A 27,550-nucleotide genomic window follows, 5' to 3' on the forward strand; every position below is an offset into this window, starting at 1 on the left:
GCCCTGGGAGGTTTGGATCCTGCTCTCCGCTTTGGGTCTGGGGTGCTGCTGATGGGGCGCACGTGAAACCAGGTATTGAGGGGGGTGTGGTGGGGGGAGAGGAACCGGGGAAACTGGGGGTGTCCCATGCTGGTGCAGACCCCGAGCTGGTGGCCGTGTGCTGCTCTGCCTGTGGCCCTCGGGGACGGTCGTGCTGCGGTGCTGAGGGATCCCCCCCAGCAGTGGGACCCCTCCCCACATGCCTGGTCCTGCGTGGCTCGTCTGCCCCAGCCTGGGGATGCCACCCCCACTGTTGCTCCTGTGGGGTGACACCGCGGCCCTCCGCTCTCCCTGGGGTGCCTTGTGGGGACTGTCACCCTCCCCTGGCAGCCAGCAGGACCCGCTACCTCCGAGCTCACCTGGCTGATGCTTCCCAGCCTTTTCCCATGGCTAAACCTCCCCCAGCCGCTGTCGCGGCGCGAGGATCCCTGCGCTGGATCCCGGCTGGGATCGCGGTGGCTCTGGCCATGCTCCCTGTCCCTGGCATCGAGGGTGCGATGCCGGCTCCCTGTGCCGGAGCCGTGCAGGGATCTTTCCGTTGCTAAGCAGCTCCTGAGGAGCGATGGCACCACCGCTGCCGTGCTCGGGGTGTGCCCAGACATCACCTGGATCTGCCCCTCCGGTAGCCCCGCGTGAGTCGGATACACCCAGCAGTGGTTTATTTATTTAAATTTCCCCCCCCCCCCCATTGTCTTTCCTGTAATTAATCAAGGGGAATAAATCCTTGCGACAGCATCCTAACAGTGTTTGGTTTGGGGAGAGAGCTGCTGGAGGAAATGTCAGCGTGCTGCTTAAATAAAACTGACTGAGCTGCTGTTCAGCTGCCTTGGGATGCAGCTTTGTCTGGAGGATGGCGGGGAGCTGGGAATTCAGGGGGAGTGGAATAAAGGCAGTTCTCAGCACCTTGTGGCGATTGAAAGGCAGCAGTGGCATTCGCCAAGCCAAGAGCAGTTGGTGTTCCCAGACTCCCAGCGGCTGTGGAGTGGGTTTAACTGGAGGGCAGTGGAGGCATCGCTTTGCCTTTCCTGTCTCTGGTGTGTCACTGTCACCTGTGGCCTGTGGCTGTCACGCTGAGCTTTAATTAACTAATTAGTGCCACGCTGACCCGGGAAGCTGCAGGGCTGCTGCTCCCTGCAAGGGCTCGGTGTGGGGCTGAAGGATGTGGTGGCCCCAGGGCTGTGACTCGCTGGCTCTGGGTCTTTCCCCAAAGCTGCATTCCCAGGACCCCTCAGCCTCAGCCAAGGCTCTGATTTGGAGGATGTGGGAACACACAGCACGTGCTGTGTCACCTGCTGCTCCCTCTGGGATTGTCCTGTCCTGCTGCCAGACGTGTCCAGGTGTCCAGCAGGAGCTCCAGCCCCAGCAGCTTCCCGCCAGCCGAGCTCTGCCTCCCTCCTTCCTGCCTTTAAAGGAAAGCCTGGGCCGTGGGCTGTTCCCCCAGCACCGTCCCTCGGGCAGCTTGCCCAATTTTGCCCGAACTTTCTAAAACCATTCGCACGTGGGATGAGACAAATGATGGAATGTCGGGATTTGAGGGAGTTTGGGTGTGTGGGACCCTACAGGCCCGGGCTGCCCTCCTGCCCCTCCTGGTGACCTGCTGATCATCTTGCAGTGTTACACCGCTGCTCCTGCAGATATTTTGGGGATATTTTCCCTTTTTTCCCCCATCTGTGGGTAAATCCAGCAGTACCAAATCCTGCCTGGAGCCAGAGGACAGTGAGGACCTGCTGCCTGCCCCTATAGCCGTGAGCGTGTGCCCCAGGGAATGGTGTGGGGTGCACGGTAGGCAAGCCCCTTTTCCTGGGAAAGGATGAGCCTGGATGTTGGGAGATGCTCAGGGCACAGCCGGATGTGGGATGCGGTGCCCGTGCCAGGTGTCTGCACAGGACTTGGAAATCCCTGTAGTTTGCAGCCCTTCCTGGGTGCCAGGCATGGAGCAGGGCAGGATCTGGTCCTGAGGGACTTGGGAGATGGCTGGAAACGTCCCCAGGAGCTGGGAGAGGTTTCCAGCCAAACTTGGTGTTTCAGGATGCGTGCCCTGAGTGGTGAGGAGACGATTCCATCCCAGCTCGTCCCAACTTTGGCATTTGCTCGTCACACTGCTCCTTTGGGGGGTCTCAGTGGGTCCTTGTCACCCCAAAATATGGCCCCTCTTCTCTCTGGGGAGCCCCATCTGGCAATCCCATCCTCATCCCGTGTTGTTCCACCCCCGGCTCCAGCTGTGGAGCATAAACCCGCTCCGGTGCCAACCTGCAAACCCCAGCATCCCAAAGGAGGATCACTTTGGATCCGTTCCACTTCCAAACCTCCTGCTTGGTGATGACACCCAATAATCTCCCACCTGGCACGGGAGCAGCAGCTTGGGTTGGTTGGTTGGGGTCTGGCTGCTGCCGCTGCTCAGTGCTCCAGGTGAGTGGATGATCCCCAAAACCTGCCTTTTTCCACCCAGATTAATCACATCAAGCTTTGTCAATGGAAAAATTACCTCATCATTGGCACTGGCAGGTGGTGAGAGCAGCAGACTTATTCAATATTTAAGAAAGCTGCATTGCAGAGCTCAGGAGGCTGGAGGGAGAAATAGGTTGCCTGTGTCAGTGTCTGCTGCTGGAGACAATCTCTGCAGGCATCGGCTGGCAAGTGTGGAGCTCACCAGCAAAACCTCACCCTTGCTCTGGGAGCCTGGAAAATACAGGATTTTCTCTGGTTTGGCATTTCCAGGTGGCTCGAGGGGTGTGTTACCGCAGCCCTGTGCTGGGGTTGTGTTCGGTTGTGGGTGGCTCTGGGCCCTGCAGTGCCGGCGCTGTGGGGAGGGATGAGCTCATTCCATGGGGATCCCGCTGCCTTTCCAGCCCTCCCACGGCTGCTGAAGGGCGAGTGTGACCTGCTGGTTGTGACGCTGCACCTGCCAGATTTTGGGTGCTGGAGGTGGGCCCGTGAGCCGCCAGCGCCGGGAGAGGGATCCATGGAAGGCGTTCAGTCCCGCTTTATTGAGGCACGATGGAATCCACGGGCTCCGTCGCACAGAAGTAACGGAGCGGCATGATTGGAGTCATGTGGCCCTTCCTTAAGGCCAGAAATTAAGACCTCACTGCTATTCCTGGCTCTGCCCGGGACACGCCGCGCTGGCGCCGGCGGGAGCTGCCGGCATCCATCGGAAAACCTCGGGTGGCCGGCGGGATGAGACAGCTCCTCACACCCCCACTGACACCAGGGCAGCAGATCTGGGACCCTCCAGGGTCAGCCAAGCCCTGGAAGGTTTTGGCACCCTCCTAGGCTGGGATATTTGCATTTCACTAAGGAAATGCTGCTGCATCCCATCGATCCCCACTTGGATGGCCACATCCTTGTGCTCGGGAGCTGGGATTTGGCAGGGAGGGAAAAGCCACCCAGAGCTGGTTTTTGTCCTTTCCCGTGCGTTAAAAATGCCGAAGGAAGCATTAGGGCAAGCGGGGGTAGCTGCTGGAAGTAATGCAAAGTAGATTTTCCAAATCTATTATTTATAGGCGGAGAAAGGGATTGTGTATTCCTTCAGGAGCCGGCCCCGGGCTCCGCTCCATCCGCAGCAAAGCGGAACGCTCACGGCTTCGCTGTCATTAGCAGAAAGTTCCAGCTGGGGGAAGGAGTTTTCCTTCCTGATCCCTCTTCGCAAGGAAAAACCAGGGATTTTCCCCTCTTTTCCCCAGCTGCAGTGTTTGGGGTGGACATTCCTGCTCCGTGTGACCTTGGGCAAGTCCCTTATCCACCAAAAATGGGTGGTGGCGTTGAGGTGCTGCCCTTGCTCCCTGTTCAACCTGCGCCCACACCGGGACCCCCCGGCTGTGCCGGGACACTTCATTCCCAGCGGGAATTTGCTGCTGCAGTGCGGATTGTGGAGGTGGCGGGGGGGGCTCAAATGAAGAATTTGCTTCGTTAAGTGACCTTGTTAATCGGAGCCTTCTGGTTTGGCACAGGAACAGGCGCTGTGTGAACCAGCAGAGCACTAATTACCCACGTGCCTCGCTTCTCCTGCTTTTCCAAAAATACTTTTCCACATCCCCAAGTTTTCCATGAAGCCAAGGTGAGCCTCAAGCCTCCACTGACTCCTCAGGGAGTGAGGAGAAACTCCTGCAGTACTGCAGAGCCTTTTCCCCCTCTTTTTTGGGGGGAAGTTGGGTGTTTTCTCCTGGCTTGGAGTTGGTGATTTTGGCTGGGCGGTTTTGCAAGCTCCCGTTTCCCGTCTTTTCCGTGGTGTAATCTCCCCAGTTTCTCTGCCAGAGTTTTGCTGGAGCTGCTTCGTGCCCTGCAAAGGTGCATTTCCCAGTTTGGGGAGAGCTCTGGTCCTGCTGGGATGCTGGTTTTGGGACCTGGTGGGATGAGGGGAACTGAGAGGTCCCTTCCAGGCAGGGAGGAATCCAAGGCAGCATCTTCCCAGGGTAGCAGGATGGGAGGATGGATGATCCGTGGACTGGGAGCAGCCTTGTTGTCCATGGCTGGGCTCTGCAGAGGGGTTTAGGGTTTTTTGGGAATTTTTTAGCTCTGCTGCGGGCAGATCTATCAAATCCCTGGTTTTCCCTCAGAAGACTTGATGGGATGAATGGATCCATCCAGTCCCAATCCCCCTTCAGTGAACAGGGGCAAAACCCCTCCAAAAAACGGGAGCAAAGCAACAATCAGCCTGTGGATCTGACATCCACTGGTATTTTAAGGAGAAGGGTTTGAAGAACCCTCTCTGGATGAACCTTTGGAGAGGCGTGGATGGGCCCTCATGTTGGAGTCCTGGTGCCATGTTTGCCCTCCTGGATCTGCTTCAGTAAACCACAATGGAAAAGGAGGGAATGTGGTTTGGGAAAGGACAGCGAGACGTGCTGGACTTTGGGGAAGAAGTTCCCTTGTTTGTAGCTGTTGCTCTGGAATGGATCCCCCCCTTCCCTCCTGGCTCTGGAGCCTCATAATTAATGTGAGGTTGGGGATTCATTAATTACACCCAGGCTGTGCTGCCCTCCTGGGTAGGAGGTGCTTCTCAACACCCAGACAGCCACTGAAGTGACATTCCTGCTCCGAACCCTCTCAATCCCACAAACAAAGCCTTTCCAGGTGTGATTTTTAGGGATTTTTTGTTGTTTTTTTCCCTACAGCCTAGCTGGAAGCTCCACGACTCCGTTGGCATCTGGGAGCAAAGTGACTGCTGTCTCTGCTGGACGGCCAGCGGGGCACTGGTGTCCCCAAACTCGTGCCCGGGGTGGCCGGTGATGACCGACGCGGTGCTGGGCGGCTCCTCTGACCGGTGGATGTGCCCCAGTGACAGGACCATGTCCCTCCGAGCCAGGTGAGAGCAGGGCACAGGGACACTCCCCAGGGTGGGTGGGGACACCAGGAGTTGTTTTTGTGCTGTTGGATGGGGACATTTTGCCGTGTTCACTCCTAAATCCCCTGAGCGAGCGGGTGGGGACAGAGCCGGGGTGTGCAGGTGCTCAGGAGCCCGGTCCCTCTGTCCTGTCACCCTGCATGGTGACACCACATCCCCCTCTGGAGCACATCTCCCGCCTGGATGGGGGCTGGGTGTGGTGCCTGGATGTTTGGAGCTGCTCTTTGGGAGCAGTGGGAGACCATGGGGAGGGAGTGGGAGTTGGGGACTGTCACCCCGAGGTGCCAGGCTGGGCTCTTCTCATCCCTGCTCTCACCTAATCCTTATTCCCTGTCTTTCCCTGTGCTTCCCAGCAGTGAGAAGGAGCAGTAAGTATCTCCTTTGCTTTTGGTTTTCACTTATTCCTCTTTTCCTGCTACTTTGAAGGTCTGAGAAAAGGAAAAAGAAAAAAAAAATTTAAAAAAAAAATTTAACTTTGGGAAGCATCACGCAGAGTTTTAATGAACTTAAGGCTCAGGACCATGTGGGGCTGTTCAATCCAGAGGGGAAAAGAGCCAGAAAAGGTCTTTGGATGAGCAGGAAGGTGAGGAATGTTTGCCTTTTGCATCCCTGAGTGGCAGACGTTACCCTGTCACCAGGTTAGCGCTGCCTGACGCCCAGGCTGGGAGAGAGGATCGTTGGGAATGATGTTACAGGGAGAAACACTCCCATGTTTGGTGAAATGTTCCCAAAAAAAAGCCACCCACTCCTGCGCCACCGCCCCGGTCCCGCGGCTGCCAGGCAGACCTGGCGTTCCAGGGTGCCAAAGGAAACGTGGAAATAACGGGAATATTTCTGAAAAGGAGATTCCCCTCCGTATGAAACCAATGTTTCCATATGAAACCCCCTAGAAATGGAGAGCAGAGCTCCCAGCCGTGGTTGAGGGCTCACTGCGGGCTGGATGGGATCTGGAGGATGGGGATGCGGGGTTTGGGAAGCGGTGCCTGGGCACACCCAGGGGTGGGAACGATCCATGGCTGGATCCCTGTTCCCGCTGTCCCCGCAGGCTCCCAGCGGGCTGGGCAGCACAGCCCGAGCGGCAGCGCAAGGGCGAGGAGCTGACGGATGAGGAGAAGGAAATCATCAACCGGGTGATCGCCCGCGCCGAGAAGATGGAGGAGATGGAGCAGGAGCGCATCGGGTAAGGGGCGGCGCTGGCGACACCGAGGGACAGAGACGGGGACAGAGGGACCCCGAGCCCGCCGGGGCCGCGGCAGGAGGCTCTGCTTGGCTGCTTTCCTGGGCAGCAGCCTCTGCACTGCGGAGCTTCTCCTGAAAGGAGCCTGCGGGGGATCTTTGGGCCCGGGCCAGGAGGGACCTGCTGCGCGCAGGGGAGGGAGCGGCTCGGCGTGGCACTGTCGCTGGCGCTCCGTGTGCCACGGGGGGCTGGAGCCAGGCGTTCTGCTCTCATCCCGGTGCGGTTTGTTTGCAGTGGAAAAGGGATCGTTAATAGCAGCTCACCGCTTGTCCAGTGCTGAGCCAGAGCACCGAGGAGTTTGGCCCTGTTCTGGGAATGCGGTTGGAGGGGGGTGATGGATCCGTCCCAGGGTTAATCCCACCCTGGAATGAGCTGTCTGTGAGGCTCAGGGCTGGCACCAGCTGCTGGGGGGGAGGGCACAGGTCCTGGGGTCCCCATGGCCACTGGTCCCTCACTTTTCACCAGGGGCATTCCCGGTGGGAAGTGCCTGTGCTTCCTTTCCTGCCCGGACCACGGTGCCAGGTGAAACGAGCTAATGCTGAGCTATCCCCTTGCTCTGCTGGGAATGCTTTTCCAGAGGGGATCTCCACAATCCCCTTGGGATCACGCCTGTTTTCCTGACAGAGGAGCAGTTTTTTCCCAGCTGAGTTTAAGCACCCACTGCTGCTTTCTTTTTTCCTAGCAGGGAAAACACTCAGGCCCAGGCAGGAGCCACACTTTGGGAACGCCAAATTCCCTCTCACCACTCAGGGACAGTTTGCTGCCCCTTCAATATCGGGGTGTGTTTGTGCAGCCACGGGCTGCTCTGGCTGCGGAGAAGTGCTGGATTTATCCCCTCGTTGTTTTTAGAAATCCTCGGTTAGGAGGGGTCCGTGAACACCCTGGGAAGGTTTTGCCTTTCCAGCGGCCGTTCTCCCTGCCTGGGCTCAGCATGGGCCCCATGGATGTGTCTTCGGGGCTTGGCATCGCTTCCCAACACGCAGCGCTTCCCTCTCCCGGCTTTTTGGCAGCAGCCAGGTGAAAGCAGCTCCGAGTGGCGGTGATTCATGCCCGAGAAGTGCCTACAAACAGCTTTCCCTGGCGTTGCCCGTTTGCAGCCCGGTAAGAATTCCTTTCCAACGCGATGCTCCTTGGACGAGGCGTAAATCATCTCGGGGAGAGATTTATTCCCTGCAGCTGTTTCCCAACTGCAGCGACTCTTCCCTTTCTCCCTCTTTGCCGAGCCAGAGGAGGTTTGCTCATTCCCATTCATGAAAAGCTGGGAATTCTGGCGGATGTGCGGCCGCAGCTGATCTCCCTCCCGCGTGGAGGCGTAGCGGGAGCCGTGCCAGCCCCTTTGTGTTTGTTGGCTTGCACAACAAGAGCTGTAGGATGTTCAGCCCCGGGAATGTGGGACAGCGGCTGGATCAGCCTCGTACGGAATCATCCGTTCGGGAGCAGCTCGGACGTTATCCAGGATAGCTCCTTCTATTACAAAATAATCCGGGTTTGCCAGGCTGGCCTCTGGCAGGGAGGCAGTGGTGCTGGGTGGCCCTGGGTCGGCCAGGCTGCTTGAGGGAGCTGCTCCTGGAAAGCCGGATTTTCTGGGATTTTTCTAGGCCTGTAAAGGGAATAATAAATCCAATAAAACTCACCCTGAGGATCTTGTGGCTGCTCCATCCCTGGAAGTGTCCAAGGGCAGGTTGGATAGGGCTTGGGAGCAACCTGGGATAGTGGAAGGTGTCCCTGCCCATGGAATCAGATGAGCTTTACCGTGCTTTCCAACCCAAACCATTCCATTATTCCATGGAAACACTGCTTTTGATTAATGTAAGGAACAGCTCACGTGGAGTGAGATTCCAAAGGGGGAATATGGGGTGAATACTCGGGGCTGTCTCAATAAGTGGAGGTGTTTGAGGGATTCATCTGAGCTTTACAGCCAGCCCTTGAGAAATCCTGAATCCCACTGCTGGGGCTGCGGATGAACCTCCTTGTGCCTCAAATCCTTCCCAATTTTTTGCCCTCCATCTCCTGTCTCCTCCATCCCACCAGCCCCTTGTCTTGGGAACAAATCAATGCCTCTTGTTGAGCCTTTGTTTGCGGAATAGGACTTGGTGTCAAACCCAGCTCAAATTAATCCCGTGAAGGAGTATTTTTAGCTCCGAGGGCGGACGGATCCTGCGGGATACGTGAGCTGGATGCTGATGAGGGCTGGAGGACAGGGATGCTTCCTGCGTGGGGGATTTTTTTGGCTGGGCCGTTGTCTCGTGGCGCAGGGAAGGATGAGAGGAGCTGGAATCATCTTGAACATGACACAGCAGGAGCAGGTTGGGCTGGAGCTGATGGGTGTCAGAGCTGCTGGATGATCAGGATCATCCTTTGGGATGAGGACAGCTGTTGGGAAGAGGGATCATCCATGCTGGCAGGGATGGATCCATTCTTGTTCCATCTCCCTCTGTGCTTGGGGGGTCCCTGTGGTGGCTCTGTGCCGGCTCCAGTGACACTCTGGTGACACTCTGGTGACAGTGGTGCTATTCCAGCTGCAATCCATGAGGAGCCACTTTTCCAGCTGCCACAGGAGCACCTGCAGGCACTAATTGACTCCACTCTGCATCTCTAATTGGGGACCATCAATAACCCAGCCAGGCTGCTCCACTGCCTAATGAGCTCCAGCATGGTCCTGGCACTGAGGGGAAGATCTGAAACCTTCCCAAGGTAGAAATGGATATTTCTGGAGAGCCCAGAGCTGGCTCTCCCAGAGGGAAGGTGACAGCTGGCTCCTGGAGCTGGCCATGGCCCTCTGGTCCCCTCTCAAAGTGTGGTGGCTTGCCTGTGTCCCTGTGGGTCCCACCTTTGCTCTGAGAGGAGCAGCTCCAGAGCAGGATTGCATTTTAATTCGGCTGCTCATGGCTGGGATGACACACGGATAACCCTGGAGCAGACAGGAGTCCCTGGGGATTCAGTCCTTAACCTTGGTGGCAGGGATGCTGCCTGGGGACCACAGCCTGGCATCCTCATCCTGGAGTGCAGACAGCAAAATTCGGGCTCAAGGCAGGGCAGGGGAGGTTGCTGGAGACAGCTGGGAATGTGTCCTGGGATGTCTCCTGAGATCCCGGTTCCTGGAGGAGATGAGGTTCAGTTGTGACCAGGGGACAGCTTGTGCTGCTTGGGATTTTGTGGGGTTTTAGTTGGGTCCCCCCCTTCCCCCCCAAAAAAACCCTTCTTCTCTTATTTCCAGCACTGCAAAAAGAACCACCCTGCTGTAGCACACTCAGCAAGCACCTGGCTGAGCATGGAATGGGATACCTGGAAAAATTCTGTGGGTGTCTCTCCTCCATGGGTGAGGGCTCAGCCTGGAAAAGCCCTGGTGGTGCTTTACCTGTAGCTCCTCGCACACTTGGAGGGGAGGGAAATTGCTTCTCCTTTCTCATCCCAGTTTTAATTATTATTCCCTTAATCTGAAGCTTGGCTTCTTCTCTTGTCCATTTTCCACCAGGAAAATGAGCCTTAATTGAATATTCAGCCCTTTAAGGCACACGATTTCCCCCGGGAGACGAGGCCAGGCTTCGTTCTGGAGGCTCTTGGTGACCTCCTTTGTGTTTCTCTGGAATTTTTTCGCCGTGGATGTGGTGGCTGAGTCCATCCCTGCTGACGAGCACATGGATCAGGTCCTTCCTCATGGATCAGGTCCTTCTCCCACCCTTTTTGCTGCATTAAAAGTCCTCCCTGCCACAATTTAAAGCCCATTAAGGACGTCTTGGCTGTTCATTTCTGCCGTGCTGATGAATATTTAAACACAGCAAACTCCTGCTCCGCTGTTAAGTCTCATTTCCCAGGATCATCAGCACTTCATTCCAGTCACTCTGTCCCTCTTTCCATCCCTCTGCTCCTGCTGAGACTTCCATGAGATAATTTAGGTTGGAAAAGACTGCTGAAGTCATTGAGTCCCACCCTGAACCCAGCACTGCCAAAACCACCAGCTCTTCTGTGCCACCCAGGATTGAGGTGATCCCTCACCCCTGTGGGATCCTCATCCTGCCACAGATCACGGGCAATGTGTGGAGGTGCCAGTGAGCCCTTCCCTGCCTGCTCCAGGGCTCTGGGATGGGGCAGGAGCAGCCAGGGATGTCCCTCACCACCCTGAGACTGCTCACCTTCCCCTTCCAAGCCGTGTTTCTGGGGCTGGGCTGATTTCCACCACCAGGGCCCTGCTTCATTCCTGTTACCTCAGGTGCTCGAGGAACACCTCAGATCCAGCTCTCCTGTGTCTCTCCCATCAGTGACTAATCCCTGTTTCCCCAGCAGGTGAGGGATGCTCTCCCCCTCCCCGGGGCTGTCCCTGGGAGCCGGGCTGAGCCAGCTCCCTGCCACCAGCTCCAGTCACTCCACCCCCGGATTCTTTCCCCCTGTTTTAACAACAGGAAGGATATTTCCTGCTCTTTGAAGTCGGGCTTGCAGAGGCCGGAGGGATGGGCATTTGGAAGTGTGGAAAGTGGGGAGGAAGATGCTGCTGGAGGCGTGAAAGGCAGAGGGATGAGCTGCAGAGCTGCTTTTGCGCAATGAAAGTGAGAAGGAAATGATGTCTAGGGGAGAGAAAAGCTTTTGGGAAGGCAGCTCGTTCCTGGTGAGGGCTTCCCTCGGTTCTTGATGGGAGAACAGGATCGATGTGGAGCTCTGGATTGAGCTGGAAACAAACCCAGGCTTTTCTCCTCCCACTTATCACCTTTATCAAGAGCTTCCCAGCCCAGGGGCCTGGGCACAACCCCCCCTTTCCCAGGGCTCTTCCTGCCAGGTTCACACCAGGACTTGAAATTGAATTTTTTCTACAGTTCTCTCCCAGCAGTGTTTGAGTCATGGGGAAAAAAAAAAAAAAAATTCCCAATTTCTCCCTCTTGGATGGATGTTTTAATTAGGGAAATGTGCTTGGCTTGTGAGTGGTGCCACAGGTGTGTCCTGGCTGCTGAGCTCTTCCAGCGGCTCAAAAACCCCACTTAAGGAGCAGCTCCCAGTAAATGAGAGCCTGGGAGAGATTTGTGCAGCTAAATAATGAATCTCTTGAAATGCAAAGGCTTTTTCCTCTTTTTTCTTCTTTTTTTTCCCCTCCTCTGCTCCCTTTGATTGTGCCATTTGTTCCAGTTTCTATAATAAGTTTGTTTGGGCTTGCAGATTTCCAACTGGAAGCTGCTTTGCTTGGAGCTCCTGCAGCACAGCGGGAGGAATTGCAGGGGATAATACGGGGTTTGTCCATGTGCTTGGCTCCTTGGAAAAGAGAGGGGCTTTTCCCCCAAAATGTTCCTGCTGGGTGAGGTGGGGATGAGCTGCAATAAAAGCTGGGTGCTGTGGGGATCGTGCATGACGTGGGATGCGGGCTGGGGTTCATTCCATTTAAATAATGCTTGGGGAACAGCCAGCATCCAGGTTTTCTTTGGAATACTGCTGGCTGGGGGTTTATGGGATGATGCAGCTCTGCTGAAGTCTCTGGGATTTCTGTGTTCGCCCCAGGCTGTGGAGCTTGGGAAGGCACCGGGGGTGAGTGGTGGCTCCAGAGCTGGGTTATCCCCTGGGAAGGAATCACCTATGGATGTGGAGGGCAGGGATGGACAAGGATGCCTCTGGAATAAATCCCAAAATAGTTCGGTTTGGAAGGACCTCAAAGCTCCTCTCGTTCCACGGGCAGGGACGCCTTCCACCAAGGCTTGCTCCAAGCCTTATCCCACACCGGAGCAGGGAGTCAGGCTGGCAAGGAGCTCCTCCCTGAAGTGGGAAAGCACAAAATCCCCTCGCTGTGGTTTCAAGGACGGTGTTTTTCAGCACGAGGATGAGAGCCAGGATTGCTGGATTTCGAGCCCCTGTGCTCCTGGTGCTGTCAGGAACTCGTGAACTCTCCCATCTGCTGTCTGCTGACACCAGAGCTGTGAAAACAGAGCCTTGTCCCCACTGCTGGCTCTGTCTGGCTCCGCTGCTGCCCACCCAGCCCAGCTTCCCGCTGTGGGTTCCTTGGGAAGTGTCGGGAGGCGCCTCCACAGCGGCAGCCGGAGCCCAGCGGGATCGGCCCCTGCGTGGGGAGGAGCAGCAGATTCCCGGGTGGGTTTTGGCAGAGCTGGTGGGTTATGGGGCTTTGCTCGGATGATGTGTGGAATTACGGATCCCCATCCCTGAGTGTGGCCGGGCTTGGTGGCTCTGAGATGCTCCTGTTGACTGCAGCGAGGCCTTTATGGGCTGTGATGGGCTGCACATCCTAAAATGCTTTATTTTGGGAAGAAATTCCGCCCTGGGAGGATGGGGAAGCCCTGGTATAGGCTGCCCATCCCTGGAAGTGTCCAAGGCCAGGCTGGAGCAACCTGGCCTCGTGAGAGGTGTCCCTGCCCATGGCAGGGATGGAATGGGATGATTTTCAGGTCCCTCCCAACCCAGACCATTCCCTGCTCAGATTGTCTCCCCTCCTCGTGCTGCTGTTCCTTTATCCGACTTTTCCCCACGGATCCCGTGGAATGCTGGCCGTCCAACACCAACCCCAGAGGCACTCTGCGTGCAGGGAACTTGGGGATGGTTTATGAGCATTTCAGAGGCACTGGCAGCCGAGTCACCACAAATCTGATGCCGTCACCCGATGTGGGAAAACGTCTTTGCAACGCTGAGTGGTTTTTTTCCCACCACGCTCCGTCGGATTTGGGTCAGGCTGCCACGGGGGGCTGCTCTCTCCGGTGGGCTTGGGTCTCCTCCTCTGTTTTTCCATTCCTTCCTCACTGAATGGCATCAATAATGCAGCCTTTTTTCTCTTGCTGTGCTATTTTTAGGGCCAGGATTCTGGGTTAGCCGAGCACACGATGCCACCGCCAGCTCCCGGCTGCTCGGCAGGCAGCTCGTTCCTGCTTTCCAAACTCCTTCAGCCAATGCTGGCTTTCCAAAACTCCCTGAACTGGTTTTGGGTTTTTTTTTGTTTTTTTTTTTTTTACCTTTTCAGGAACCAGGTGTGTTTTTACAGCCTGCTCTCCAGTGGGATTTCATGTCACTCCAAGGATTCCCATTGAATATACACAATATTTTCCCCCAAATAATAAGAAAATTAATTAATTAAGTCCTCACCAGAGCCCTGCCAGGATCTCCTTGTGCAGCTCTTCATGGGCAGCTGCTGGAGCTGGGTGGAAAGGTTTCCACCTGGGGACAAACTGCTCCGTGCAAAGGTGCTGCCTTGGATGGATTTTCCCTGTCCGTGGAGCTGGGGCCGGCATCGGCTCTGTGGCAGTCAGTATTGTGCCACAGAAACCTGTTGAAGTCCTACTTCCCGCTGGGATGGGGTTTTATCCCAGAGCTGGAAAGGGAGAGGAAAAGGAACAGCGGGACCAAAGGCAGCGGCCGCCCCCGGGCAGCAGGACCCTGCCCCGGTATCCTGCGCTTTTCCTGGCATTCCCTGCGCCTTTCCTGACATGCCCTGTGCCCTCTTCCCAGGCGCCTGATGACCCGGCTGGAGGACATGCGCCGCAGCGTGCTGGGGGACGGGGTGAACCGCTGCATCCTCTGCGGGGAGCAGCTGGGGGCGAGGGGCTCCGCCTGTGTCGTCTGCGAGGACTGCAAGAAGGTGAGAGCCCCCCACTCCCACCCCCCCAGACCCAATAGACCACCCCCAACCCGGCGGCACCGCGGATTTTGGGTGCCCGTTTCCATAGCCTGGCATCCCCGGAGTCGCTCGTTGCCCAGCCGCCGCCGCTGGTGGTGGGGACATTTTGGTGGCCCCGGTGTCACCCAGCTCTTTGTTCTCCCCGCAGAACGTGTGCACCAAGTGCGGGGTGCAGACCACCAACAACCGGCCCCAGGCCATCTGGCTCTGCAAGATCTGCAGCGAGCAGCGGGAGGTGCGTGTGGCCCCGCTGTCCCCTCTGTCCCCACCCCTCCGAGACGGGACCGACTCAACCTCCCAGGGGCCTCCAGCACCGCCCAGCCGCTGTTTGAGCGTGGTTCTCTCCAGGATGGTTTTGTTTTCTACACAAAATGACATTTTATTTCACGAAAAAAAAGGTTTGGGGTCCAAGGGGCTGTTGCGGGCAGAGATTGGCTCCCTGCAGTGCGAGCCAGGGAGTTAATTGATTAATTATTTAGCAGGGTGGGGATGTGGGGTTGCACATCCTCCTGCTGGAGGAAGACCGCGGTGGCGCAGGGGGATGAAGCCCTGAGAGCCCCGTCCCTGTTCCCGCAGGTGTGGAAACGCTCCGGTGCCTGGTTCTTCAAGGGTTTGCCCAAGCAGATGCTGCCACAGCCGATGCCCATCAGCAAGAAGGGACCCCAAACCCCGAGTGAGCCCCGCCCGGCCGAACCGCCCGCCCCGGACCCCAAACTCCCCTCCCGGGCACCCACCCGAGGTAGGTGACAGCGAGTGCTGACCCCCCCCAGCACTGCCAGCAAGGCTGTGGGGCTCCTCCCCATCCTCGGCAAGGGAAAACTGGGGGGGAAAAGGCATCCAGAGCAGTGGTGTGGCTGCTGCCTGTGTCCTAAAGGGGGTAGAAATGGAGCCTGGAGAGGTTTTATCCAGGATTGCCAAGTGAGGATGGATGGGGTTGCAGGACATCCGCGAGCAAAGCAGCCCCGGGTGGGGGTCAGGGCGCCCGGCTGGGAGTTTGGGCAGTGCCTGGGTAGGGATGCGGTGATGGAGAAGCCTTGAAAAAAAATAGGTATAAAAAGGGAAATCCGGGGAAAGAGTTGGCAGCGTGTCCCGGGATGGGGTTGAGGGTGCGTGGGCTGCGGCTTCACCGCCTCTCGCTCTGTTTGTGCCCCCAAGGCCAGGCGGATGCTGAGGACACCGAGGGTAAGCATCGGCCTTTGTCCCCTCCCTGCGCCGCCTCTGCCGAGCCCCTTCCCTGCCTCCTCCTCTTCCCACGGCGTTTTCCCGCACAGTTTTCCCCGGAATACTGCAGCAGGACCTCTCCTCGCTGCTGCCGCCCACCCTGCGGGGGGGGCCCGGGTTATTCCAGGGCTTCCCCACCTCCCGCACACGCCGGGGCTGAGCTGCTGCCGTTCCAGAGCCGCCTCCGTGGGTGGTGGGTCCTGCTGGGAGGGGCGGGCGGGGTTGGTTTTTTTTTTTTCCCCTGGTTATTTACTGGCAATCCTTGGAAAAGCTCCCGGGGAAAGTTGAGGAGGCTTGTGGGGGTTCGTGCCTGTCTGTGGGGGATGGAGCAGCCGAGCCTTGTGCTGTGCACGGGAGGCAGAGCAGGGCGAGGAGGCAGTGGTGGCTTGCTGTGGTTATTCCTTGCACCCTCCAGCACTTCCAATCGTGGAATCATTCCGTTTGGAAAAGCCCTCAAAGCCCATCGAGTTCAATCTTTCCTCCAGCACTGCCAAGGCCACCAGTGACCCATGTCCCCAAGGGCCACATCCAGACGGCTGTTAAATCCCCACAGGGATGGGGACTCCTGGGCAGCCTCTGCCAAGGCTGGACAGCCCTTCCAGTGAAGAAATTTTTCCCTGATATCCAATCCAAACCTTCCCAGGCATAACTTAAGGCCGTTTCCTCTTGTCCTGTCACTTCTTCCCTGGGAGAAGAGCCCAACCCCCACGTGGCTCCTGTTGGGGAGTTGTGGAGAGTGACAGGGTCTCCCTGGGAGTTCATTTTCAGTAAAGCCCCCATTTTCACACTTCCACATTGGATTCCAAGGGGATGAGGATCCTGACCCCCCTCCAACACCGCCTGCTCCTCATTTGGGTGATCATTAAGTTGGGAGCAGCACAGTGGCTCCAAACCCTCCTCTTCCTTGGCTCCATGGAAGAGGCAACAAGGGGGCTGAGGGGACAGTTCCCTCCTGGAATGGTCCCCTCCATTCCCCCCTTCCTTTAGCTCAGCTTCTGCTGCTCCCAGCTGCTGATCTCCCTCTTCCCGTGCAGCAGCAGTTGGGGAAAGCACTTAATTACAGCAATTTAATCACGCCCGTGGCTGGTGCCGTTAAACCTCCCAGCCCCACAGGCAGCTTTTATTAATCCGACGGCTCCCGGAGTCGGGAAGGCTTTGCCAGCTCCGCACATCGCTCCCGGTGCTCAGCATGCTCCTGCCGTGCCCATGATTTTCCTACAGCTCCCTTGGAAAATTATTTATTGCACCGCTCTTTCTGCACCACGGGGCTCCTGCTCCTGGATGCTCGTTTCGCTCCCTCCCTGCTCTTCAGCATTCCCGGTGTTTTTCCCTCTCTCCCTCCTCCTTTCCCCCCACAATCTGTTGCATTGCGCTTTGTCCTCGCGCCCGGTGACCCTGAGAGCCCAGCCAAGGAGAAACAGCCCATTTATGTCACGGCAAAGATTTATCCCTGGCGTCTCCAGCAGCAGCCAGGTGAGCGCCGAGACCTTTTCCGTCACGTCCGTGGGGTTGCAATTCATCACCCTGGAGCGCCGGGCTGGGATTGATCCGCTGGGACGGCGGCTGCTGGGTGATGGAAGGGAGAGGCAGGGGCAGCTGCCACGGCTGTCTCCTTAATAAATGGGAGATGATCAGCAGGAGGAAAATATGCCCCCCCCACCCCAGGAATGCGGACTTGGGATGCCGTCAGGGGTTTTCTGGGTGCTGAGGACCAGCTGGTGGATACCTCTGGCCTTGTTTTCCCACGGGACTCTGGTGTCCCCACGGTTTGGTGTGTCCTTGGCGATTTCCCGAGCGCTGCGTGCAGGTTTGGTGGCGCAGAGCCCTCCTGCTGCAGTGCCCAGGGCTCGGGAGGTGCTGCTGCAGTGGCCGTGCCCACTGTCCCCCTGCTGCTGGCACCCAGGCTGGGCAGCGCCCAGGGGTGGCCGCTCGCTTGTCCAGCCTCAGCGCTCCTTTACCCCTCTCCCTGCAGGCACCGACGCCGCAGCAGCCGCCCGGGGGAGCCGCAGGGCGGCCGAGGGCCGGCCGGGTCCGTGTGGCAGCGAGGACACCGGTGGGGACAGCGGCAGCCGGGACTACGCTGCCGAGAGCGGGGTCAGCAGGAGCCCTGGTGAGAGCGGTGCTCCCGCATCCCTGCGCTCCTGGAAGGAGAGATGGAGGGGCACAAAGCCGGGAGCCGTCTGCCGGTGGTCTCTGCTGATTGTCCCCTGTCCTCGCAGGTGTGAAGAGAACCAACTCCGTGCAAAGCCAGCGGCCACCGCCGCCGGCCACCGCCGGTCCCGCTGCCGCATCTGCCGCTGGCTCCGGTCCGGCAGCAGCTCCCGCAGGTAGGATGCGATGGGAATGCGGCCAAGGCGTTCGGTCCCTGGGGACACCCCAGGGTGGGGTAGGGACCCTCTGGCTTGGCGCGGTGGGAGAGGGAAGGAGGGAATGTCCCAGGTGATGCCACCTCTGTCCCCAGCGCCGGCGGCAGCAGCAGCAAGGCCGGGTCCCGGGGGTCCCGCCCGCTTCCCGGAGAGACGAGGTAACCCCGGGCTGGCTGCGGGGGGCTGGGGGACAGAGCGGGCCGGGGGCTAACGGGGTCCCTCCTGCAGCGAGCCCCCCGCTGGGACCCCAGGAGCCGGCCCGAGCCACCAGGGAGGAGCGGGGAGGGGGCTTTGCCGCGGCCCCCGGCAGGGAGGACAGGCCAGCCTGGCAGCCCCCTGCTGCCACACAGCCCCCGGCCACCCCGCCGGCATCCGTGGCCCCGCAGCGGCAGCAGCCCCGCGAGGAGGAGGATGCCAACAGCTACGACTCGGATGAAGGCAGTATGTACCCAGGGAGGGAGGGAGCTGTTTCTTTGGGAAATGTGGGATTTGGAGGAGGTTGCTGGGTGGGCGTGACTCGCATTGGAAGGCGGTGGGTGTCCAGCACGGAAAGTCCTTGGGAATGGTGCTTCCCTGCGGGGCTTGGAGGTCGGGTGGGGATTTGAGGGGGGGAGGATGTGTGGTAGAACATCCTGGGTGGAGAGCGCTGCTCAGGGCCGGGAATAGGTGCTTGGATAGGAGCAGCTGATGCCCTCTGTGCTTGCTCTTCATCCCTGGGATGAAGGAACACAAGCCTGAGCTGGTTTCCAACAAGCCAAAACAGGGGCCAGATGCTGAGCCCCATCTTTGGAGGAGGTGTTGTTCCTGAGCTGGAGCCTCTTCTCAGGGTGCTCCAGGGTGGAATTCCTGGCGTCACTCCTCCTTTACCTGGTGAATGTTGGAGTCAGCTCCAAAGCCGCAGGCTGCCCTCCTGGGACGGTCCCTGCTCTGCAGAGCTCTGTCCAGAGCTGCCGAATCCGCCTGGATTTGTGGCGGTTTGGCTGCTGCCAGCACGGTCTCACTGCATTAAACAGCTTTTACATTTGACCTGCAAATCTTTCTAATTATTACTAATCTGAGATGATTAAACACAGTTATTGGCTGGGGTTTTAACAAGGTCCTGTTTCCTCCTCCTCCTCCCTCGCTGTCAGCCACACTGGGAGCCCTGGAGTTCAGCCTGCTCTACGACCAGGAGAACAGCTCCCTGCACTGCACCCTCATCAAGGCCAAGGCAAGTGCTCCTCTTTTTTCCCATCTTTCCCCTCATTTAAATCCATCTGGCTCCCAGTTTCTCTGCTACAATGGGATGGAAGCCATGTGGCTGCTCCCTTGGGAGACCCCAGCTACGGCTGCTCCTGGCTGGGGAGGGTTGGGGGGCTTTTCCTTGAGAGATCTGTGGCAGTGCTGATGCTCTGGAACAGTCCTCCCAGAGAAGCTGTGGCTGCCCCATCCCTGGGAGTGTCCAAGGCCAGGTTGGACAGGGCTTGGAGCAACTTGGGAGAGTGGAAGGTGTCCCTGCCCATGGCAGTGGGTGGAACTCGGTGATATTTGAGGTCTCTTCCAACCCAAACCATTCTGCAATCCTACAACTCTGATTTTTCCAGGGGTGGGTCGGATGTTTCAGCACATCCTGGCACCCATGGCCACTCGGGGCAGAGGCTCTTGGGTCACTGACCACATTTTCTCTTTGTTGAGTTTTTCGTGGGCAGCTCTGTCTCCTGGCTTTGCTGAAGGAGGATTCACATCCCGTGTTTCCTTTAGGGCTTAAAACCAATGGATTCCAATGGCCTGGCTGATCCCTACGTGAAGCTGCACCTCCTGCCCGGAGCCAGCAAGGTGAGGCATGGCCATGTTTGGTGCATTTTGGGATTGGGATGGAGCAGAGGTTCCTCAAATCCCCCTCAGGTCCCTCCCTCGGATCAGATTTTCCCTGTTGATTTCTCCGCTCGCTGCTGTTTCCCCCGGGCATTTCTCCGAACAGGGAGGGCGCTCCCAGATGTTCTCCCAGACCTGAGGAACAGCTCATCCCGCAGGCAGGAATCTGCTCAGGGATGGAGGGAAGCTCCAGAGGAGCATCACAAAACATCTGCCTCGAAATCTAATTATGGCCAGGGCTGGAATTAATCCGTTTGCTTGGAAGATGCAGCACGTTCTTGTTGGAAGCTATGGGGAGAGAATGATGGCTCCATCATGGAAATTCCTGGGAGTCTCCCTGCCCAGCCCAGCTGAGCTGGTCTTGGTGGGCAAACCTTGAGGAAAGGATGACCACCAGCAGTGCTGGCTCTTTGCTCAAGGGCTGCAGCAGAGTTTTGCTTGGAGGAACCAGGAGTAAAAGCAGGGGAAAACTGATGATAAAATCATTGGGTTGATTTTACAGCTTTGCTTTATGCACGGGGGATTCCTGCTCTTGTTGGGAGGAAATCCAGGAGTGATGTTGGGAATTGCTTTGATTTCTCTTACTCTCATTTGCTGATATTTCTTTTAAATTTTTTTTTTTTTTTTAATTTTGAACTCATGCTTGTGAAAGACACACGAGCAAGTGACAGCTCCTCGATTCCCCACTGCCACCTCCTTTAGACCATGACAGCTGTGACCTGAGCCCCCACAGCCTGCCCTGGGCACCTTTTTCCCCCTCTCCTTGAGGAAAAGACAAAATCCAGGCTCTCCCAACCACCAAGCATCACCAAGCCCCCAGTGCTTGTGCCAAGCTCCACTTTGATGCTCCCCTGGGGTGGCTGGCTCACCATCACCCAGATGTGATGGGGCATCCCTGGCAGGAGCTGGGATTTGGGCAGGGAGGAATTCCAGGGTGTAATTGCTCCATGTTTTTTGGGATGTCCGCAGTCGAATAAGCTGAGGACGAAGACGCTGCGCAACACCCGGAACCCCGTGTGGAACGAGACCCTGGTGTACCACGGTATCACCGACGAGGACATGCAGAGGAAAACCCTCAGGCGAGCACAGCAGGAGCCTGGGGATCCCACGGGATGGGGCTGTGGATGTCCTGACTCGGAGTATCACGCCCAGCCTTCCCCAGGAGTGCAGGGGGCACTGGGAAATGCAGTTTTGGGTTAAAATCAACATGAGTTTGCTTGTTCGGGTGGTTCTTCTAAGAGAGGAAAAGTGGTGTTTTGACCTTGTCATTTAGTAGTGAATTGTTGATATTGCTGTAATTTTTATCATCACAGAGGTGTGTGGTTTTTGTATCTCTGATTATTTGGCAGTATCCCAGAAAAAAGAAGCCTATTTAAATATCTCTCAAAATCTGCGGCTCTTTCCCCACTCAGGAAACTTCCACCTTTTGATTTCTTACAAAGCATGTCTTAAAAATGTTGCTTTTTTTTCTTTTTTGGGGCAAACTAGAAGTTTGGGGGTTGATTGCTTTTGGTCAGAGGAGATCCAGATCAAGGGTGGGTTGGGGGGGTTTGGCTCTGGGGTTGGGCACTGCTGCAGCCTGGTTGATGTTCCCGTTTCCCTCTTCCCTCCAGGATCTCCGTGTGTGACGAGGACAAATTTGGCCACAACGAGTTCATCGGAGAAACCAGAGTTGCCTTGAAAAAACTCAAAGCCAACCAGAAAAAGAACTTCAACATCTGCCTGGAGAGAGTAATACCAGTGAGTGTCCATGAAAATTCCTTCCGTTCCCATTGGGAGTGCAAACAAATGGCTCCTGAGGGGCGCAGGGATGGGCTGTGGGGACTGGAGGTGCCCAAATTCCCTGGCACCTTTAGAAGTTGGATTCCCACCCATGCCTGATGTGATCCATCAAGGCCAGGAGATAAGAGCATGGTGGGAATCCATGGGAAGTGACTCCAGATGGATGTCCCTGTGGAGGAAGGGACAGGTTGCTCTGTCCCCTGTTGAACCTGCTGGGGTGGAGCAGATGGACATTCCTGAGGCCCTTCCACTCCAGTGCTGGAGCTGGGCTGCATTCCCAGGGTTTTGGGAGGTGGGATGATGCCTCTCCCGGTCACTCATGGCAGTCCCTTTGTCCCTTTCCCGTCCCAGACGAAGCGCACCGGCACAACCGGCGCATCCCGCGGCATGGCCCTGTACGAAGAGGAGGTGAGTCCTTGGAGCATCCAAACTCCATCCATATCCCGCCCACCACCTCTTGTGTAAACTCCATTATCCCCCCCCCTTCACGGAGATCCGACATTCCCTGATATCCTCATCATCCCTCCTGCTCTGCTGCCGAGTTTTCCTGGCTCGGCTCCTCCAGGCCCTCTGTGCTAGTTTGAAAACAAACCAGTGGGAGGCACCAAGTCAGAATAACAATTTAATGGAAATTAAAGAAAAGGAAAAGAAAGTAAAAGAAAACTGACAGAGTCAAGATACAACCTGAGTCCCTGTTAGGCAGGGTGGTGGTAGCAGTCTGGTAGAATGGTGGCTGCAATCCTCTGAAGTGGTGATCCTGTGGTAGAAGGGGTCTGCTCTTCCTCAGAAAGTCCAGTGGTGGCTGTGTAGCTCCTGTCCTCTGGAAATCCAGTGGAAAGCCAGTCTCTGGTGTTCAGAGTCCCAGTTATATCCACGATAGGATGCTTGGTTCCTCCCTCTGGGTGGAGCATCTCACAATGGGGTAATGAGTCATGAGGCCAAGTGTTGATTAGGCTCATTAACAGAAGATGGTCTGGAGGGAGTTATCTGGGAGTCATCCGCAGGACAATGATGGGCCATTAACAGCAAGAGAGTCTGGGGGGAGGAGGCAAGGAAACACTGCCCCACCTGATTTCCACAGCTCATGAGGATGGTAATAGAATACACCTCAACCCAGGACACCCTCCCTCCCGCAGGTGGATCGCGGTGGGGACATGGAGGAGCGTGGGAAGATCCTGGTGTCCCTCATGTACAGCACCCAGCAGGGCGGGCTCATCGTGGGCATCGTGCGCTGCGTGCACCTGGCGGCCATGGATGCCAACGGATACTCGGATCCCTTCGTCAAGCTGTGAGTGAGCCGGGAACGGAGGCCATGGAGCCACCTGCTGTCCTTTGGAGCTCCTTCCAAAGGCTCTGGAGCCTTGGGGCAGCAGGAGCCGTCCAGCAGCAGCTGTGGTGTCCCCGTTGTGGGTGATGTTTGGGGGTGCTGACCCAGGCCTTGTGGAGCTCCCCAAATTCCCAGATCTCATGGTGACCTCGTGGAGAATCCCAGAATTGTTAAAGGTTGGGAAAGACTTTGAGATCATGGAGTCCCACCTTTGATCCCTGTATGTCTGCAAACAAAGGATGTGTGAGGGATGTGGGGATGGGTTTGGGGCTGCAACCTAAGGTGGAGGTGCCTGACTTCCCTGGTATCCATAGGGGAGTATCCATAGGGATTCCCACCCATGGCTGGGCCGATGTGACTCGTCAGGAGCGTGGTGGGAATCCAGGGACAGTGGAAGCTGGAGGACAGGGGGTTCTTCTCTCCGTCTCTGACCCGAGGTGGCTCCATGTCCCTCCGTGCCCCACTTGCTGCCCCATAAACCCACGTGACTCCTGGGAATGTGTGGGAATAAGGTTTTTATTCCACCCTCATGAGCTGCACCACGGAGAGGTCCTTGCAGCCATTCCTGGTGGGATTTTTTTCCTGTTTTTATTCTTTGCCTTCACAAAAAAAACTTCGCTCCCTAAAATTCACTCAGTAACTGTCACATTGAACATATTCTGTTCATCGATTTGTAGCTCAGTGGGACTGAGCAGTTTCCCTTCCCAGTCTCTCTTTATTTGTTGGATTCTCCATTTCCACAAACAGAAGATGGTGGCTTTCCATTTTTAATTTAGCTTCCAGCAGAGATCTGATTAATCTCAGCTCTAAATTGAGTTCTGGAGCTGCAGCCAGGCTGCACAGCCCCAGCCCCACACTTTTCCCACATCCTCTGGGAGGTGGGAAGGGAGACTGGCCCTAAATAAATCTCTTCCAGCCCAGAAACTTGCTTTTAAAGCTTACAAACTCCCACTGTTCTTGCACTTGGATTTGGAGCTGTTTTCTGTTGCCCCCAGTTGGCTGAAACCTGACATGGGGAAAAAGGCCAAGCACAAGACGCAGATTAAGAAGAAAACGTTGAATCCTGAGTTTAACGAGGTAGGGATGGATATTTTTTATATTATTAAATCAATTTACTCATCACTGTGTTGAGTGGAGGAGGTGGAGGACTCTTTGCTCAAGCTCCTTTCCCTCTCCTGTACCCAGGAATATTTTGGGCACGGCTTTGCCATGGCAGCACCGCACACCCTGAAAGCTCCCTGCTGCTGGCTCCGTGTCATCCCAGCTGGGGATGTGGGTGGGATGAGCATTCCTGGGGGTGGGAATTGGAAGTTTTCAGCTGGTGCTGCTTTGGTGGGACACCTGGAAAGGGCTCACGTAGGTGCAAGGGGTGAGCTCAGCTCCTGGGTGCTGTGATCCTGGGAAAAGAGGCACTGCAGGGAAGGAGCGTTTTCCCTTCATTAATTATATTTTAACCATCCTCTCCTTGGATTTTGAATCCAGGCTGAACAGGGATCATGTCCAACCCCATAACTGCAGCTTTTGGGATATGTTTTCCTTTCGGGGCGTGACGTGGGTGTTCCCATTTCTGCAGGAGTTCTTCTACGACATCAAACACAGCGACCTGGCCAAGAAGTCCCTGGACATTTCCGTCTGGGATTATGACATCGGAAAATCCAATGATTACATCGGTGAGCTGGAAGTCTCTGCCCTGTGGGGCAGGGGTTTGGTGCCTGGTGTGGGGTTTGCTGGATGGGATTGGGGGTGGCGGTCACCTGCCCGGGTGGGGTGATGGAATCTGCTGGGTGCAGACCCCACGCTGCCCCACCTCCAGCATCTTGGGAGATCTTCTGGGCAGGAAGGGCATCTCCAGGTGTTTCCATGCGATTTTTGGATCCAGGAGAGTGTGAGGTGTGTCCCCATGGCAGGATTTCCTTCAACATCACCTCTGGGTCCAAAGTCTGCTCTTCTCCCCTTTTCCCAGGTGGGTGCCAGCTGGGAATCACGGCCAAGGGCGAGCGCTTGAAACACTGGTACGAGTGCCTGAAGAACAAGGACAAGAAGATCGAGCGCTGGCACACCCTGCAGAACGAGAACCACGTTGCCAGTGATTAAAGGGAGCCTCTGCCCGACCCTCCCCACCCTGTGCCACGCCCCTGTAGGTCCCTGATGTCCCCGGTGTCCCGTCTTCCAGCGCAGCCACGCCTTGCTACAGCCTCCGGTCCCAGGGTCCTCCGCCTCCCCCAAGCCCTCCCCATCCTGAAGACTCCCCCAGATCTTTTCTATTCTCCTTTATTTATTTTCAGCTGGGGGCAGGAGGCCGTCGAGTTCCCCTGGTGTGTGATTTTGGCAAGCAATAGCTCCCTCCTGACTGTTCCCCTCCCTCTCCCCGGTCCCCGTGGCAGCGTTCCCGTCGCGTGTCTGACGCTCCGTGTCCCTCCAGCCTCCGCTCCCCGCGGCTCCGGCGTCTCCCGGCGGGAGATCGGAGTGCTGAGGTTGGGAGCATCAGCCTGTCCTGCTTGTGTGATCTCAATACCTCAGTTGCAATAACGAAAAAAGCTCCTCGGCTTTGGTGTGGGTGTCACCGTCGCCTGGTGTCCATGTCGTCGTGGTTAGGCCAAATCCGGTGTCACCGGTGCCATCCTGCGAGTCCCGCTTGAGCTTCACCTCTGGTTTGGCCCTCCCGAGCAATGTTGTGGCACATCCCTTGCTGAGAAGATCCACCACCAACACAGTAACAGCGGCAAGGAGGGTTTTAGGGAGCTCTGTGCTCGCAGGGAAGCAGATTTGGCTTGGTTCGTGTTGTTCCGAGCCGCCGTGGGCGGTTCCTTCGCCCCAGGAATTCGGGGGCTCCACTGCTGTGGGAGCCCGGCTGTGTTTTAGGGTTGTGACTACCTCCTCTCCACCTCTGAGCTGTGTAGTAGTGACCAGCTGAGCCCTGAGGGCAGTCCCTGGCTCCCCTCAGACCCCTCCTGCTTCCGGAGGACCTACTGTTCCTCAGGAGGGAAGCTGAGGGAGCTCCTCCTTTCCCCCAACCCCCTGATGTGTGTGAGGATTATTGCTTTAATCCACCACAGCTCCTGGAATTAGCTGGAGCAGTCCCAGATCTTCCAAACTTGGCCTGGTTTGGTTTTCTTTCGTTTTTCCCAATTCTGCACAAGAACCTTTGGCCTCAAGCTGTGCTTTTAGGGATGGCCTGGAGCTGTTGGATCTGCCCTGGACAGCAGGAGAGCTCAGGCTCTCTCCAGCTGCTGCTGCTCCGGTCTGGGACCATTCCCTGGCTCTGGAAAAGCCCAAGTACATCCCTGTGAGTAGGAGCACCATAAGCACTACGGAATATAGGGAATTTTTGGTCACACTGCACATGTTGTGTGAAACCTCCCTGCCCCCTGCACCCTCTGCTGCGGCCGCTCGCTCTTGGAGTTGGTTGGACTCTCCCTTTTCCAACCTTTCCAGAGGGATGGGCCTGGCCCAAACCTTCCTGTTTGTCCCAGAGCAGCATTTGGGCAGGAGATGTGCTGGGGAAATGTGTGGCTGAGGGTAAAAATACCTTTAAAAATCATTATTTAAGCAATTCCTTGATTTCTCCCAGTCCTGCAGCAGCCCGGCCTCCTTTGTATGTGCAGAACAACTCACTTAAGGGTCACCCTTATCCTGTCCTGTATTCCCATTCCCTGTTCAGCCTGCTTTCTTTGGGAAAAGGATGCTCAGATCACCTCTTTGCATCTCCAAAATTCAAGTGCAACTTGCCAATCTCCTCGGTATTGTGCAAAACCACGCCCCACCCCCCCTTCTCAGTTTTTCTGATGGTAATTCCTGCCCTGAATGACTTCTTTTCGTTGTAAATAAAGCATGCACCTATGGATTGGGAATGGTGAAAAACAAACAACAAAAAACAACAACAAAAAAAGAAAAAAAGAAAAAAAAAAGAAAAGTCAAAGCCTCTTCTACTGCTGTTTGCATTCAGACTCGCATGCAGTGATTTTACAGCCAAATACCAGTTTACAACTGTTAAGAGAAAAAGAAAATGTTACACAGGAATTAGAAATCCTCCAGTCTTCCGCTGCATGCAGCACAACATCCTCTCTCGGTGTGGTATCTAATAAAGTGAGACTATTGGAAAAGAACAAAAAAACCCCGGGTTTTGGCTTCTTTCATTGCCTGTGGGAATAGGAACAGTGTGGGCTGGGGGTGCTGGGAGTCCCTGGTGGGTTGGGGGTGCTGGGAGTGGGTGGGGTTGGGGGTGTTGAGGAGTTTGGGGTGGTTGGGGGACAGTTCCTGGCTCTCCTGTGGGTGACAGGGATCTGTCTTTGGGAATATCCTGGGTTAACCGTGCAGGTTTAAAGCATCCCTGGGCTCCCCCTCGCTTGGTGCCTGAATGTCCTGGGGCAAAGCAGGAGTGGTGGTGGGAGATCCTTTCCTCACCCCCAGTTTGGGGAGCAGGAGCCGCTCCCTCGGGCGGTGGCAGCTCCCGTTGTGCCGCTGCTCCAACCAAGCGACGATTTCCTTTAATTCCCTTTTATTTCGGGCGTTTCCAGGCTCGGTTCCCAGGACAGGGCTGGTGGCAGCCCCCAGGCGCAGCGGGCGGTGGCTCCGCGGATCCCTGGTGGTGACATCGCCGCTCCCTGTGCCCAGAATGGGACGAAGTGGCGGCGGTGGCCGGGCCGCCGGCGATGCCCAGAGACAGCAGCAGATGTCACTGGAGCTCCAGGGATGCAGCGGGAAGGAGGTGCCGGAAGGATCCCCAGGGATTTGGGAATTTGGGGGGAACGATCGCACCCCGCTCCTGCCGCTCCTGCCGCTG

At 56.7% G+C, this 27,550-nt stretch overlaps 1 protein-coding gene across 3 annotated transcripts; it reads left to right on the forward strand.

Moving 5' to 3' along the window:
* RPH3A (rabphilin 3A) lies at positions 1-26,852 on the forward strand. Of its 3 annotated transcripts, none has more exons than XM_069031121.1 (20): positions 1-72; positions 5,154-5,344; positions 5,737-5,751; positions 6,429-6,563; positions 14,049-14,178; positions 14,366-14,452; positions 14,794-14,956; positions 17,411-17,548; positions 17,658-17,765; positions 17,900-17,962; positions 18,033-18,245; positions 18,935-19,014; positions 19,545-19,619; positions 20,628-20,737; positions 21,272-21,398; positions 21,792-21,848; positions 22,577-22,728; positions 23,763-23,844; positions 24,341-24,437; positions 24,731-26,852. In XM_069031121.1, exons 2-20 carry the CDS (start codon positions 5,268-5,270, stop codon positions 24,859-24,861), a joined length of 2,040 nt encoding a protein of 679 aa, XP_068887222.1. In that variant the 5' UTR covers positions 1-72; positions 5,154-5,267; the 3' UTR covers positions 24,862-26,852. The 3 variants fall into 3 exon arrangements, with proteins under 3 accessions (XP_068887222.1, XP_068887223.1, XP_068887224.1); XM_069031123.1 differs by lacking the exon at positions 1-72 and adding an exon at positions 4,014-4,096; XM_069031122.1 differs by lacking the exon at positions 5,737-5,751.
* Positions 26,853-27,550: the final 698 nt, after the last annotated feature.

The sequence above is a fragment of the Aphelocoma coerulescens genome, chromosome 15 (genome assembly GCF_041296385.1).
Source record: "Aphelocoma coerulescens isolate FSJ_1873_10779 chromosome 15, UR_Acoe_1.0, whole genome shotgun sequence".
Classification (NCBI taxonomy): domain Eukaryota; kingdom Metazoa; phylum Chordata; class Aves; order Passeriformes; family Corvidae; genus Aphelocoma; species Aphelocoma coerulescens.

Excerpts from the sequence above, each read along its gene's own strand:
- RPH3A (XM_069031121.1), top strand. The coding sequence starts at position 5,268 with ATGACCGACGCGGTGCTGGGCGGCTCCTCTGACCGGTGGATGTGCCCC. Across the intron at positions 14,957-17,410 it reads CTCCCGGGCACCCACCCGAG|GCACCGACGCCGCAGCAGCC; the intron begins GTAGGTGACAGC and ends CTCTCCCTGCAG. Across the intron at positions 17,963-18,032 it reads CCGCTTCCCGGAGAGACGAG|CGAGCCCCCCGCTGGGACCC; the intron begins GTAACCCCGGGC and ends TCCCTCCTGCAG.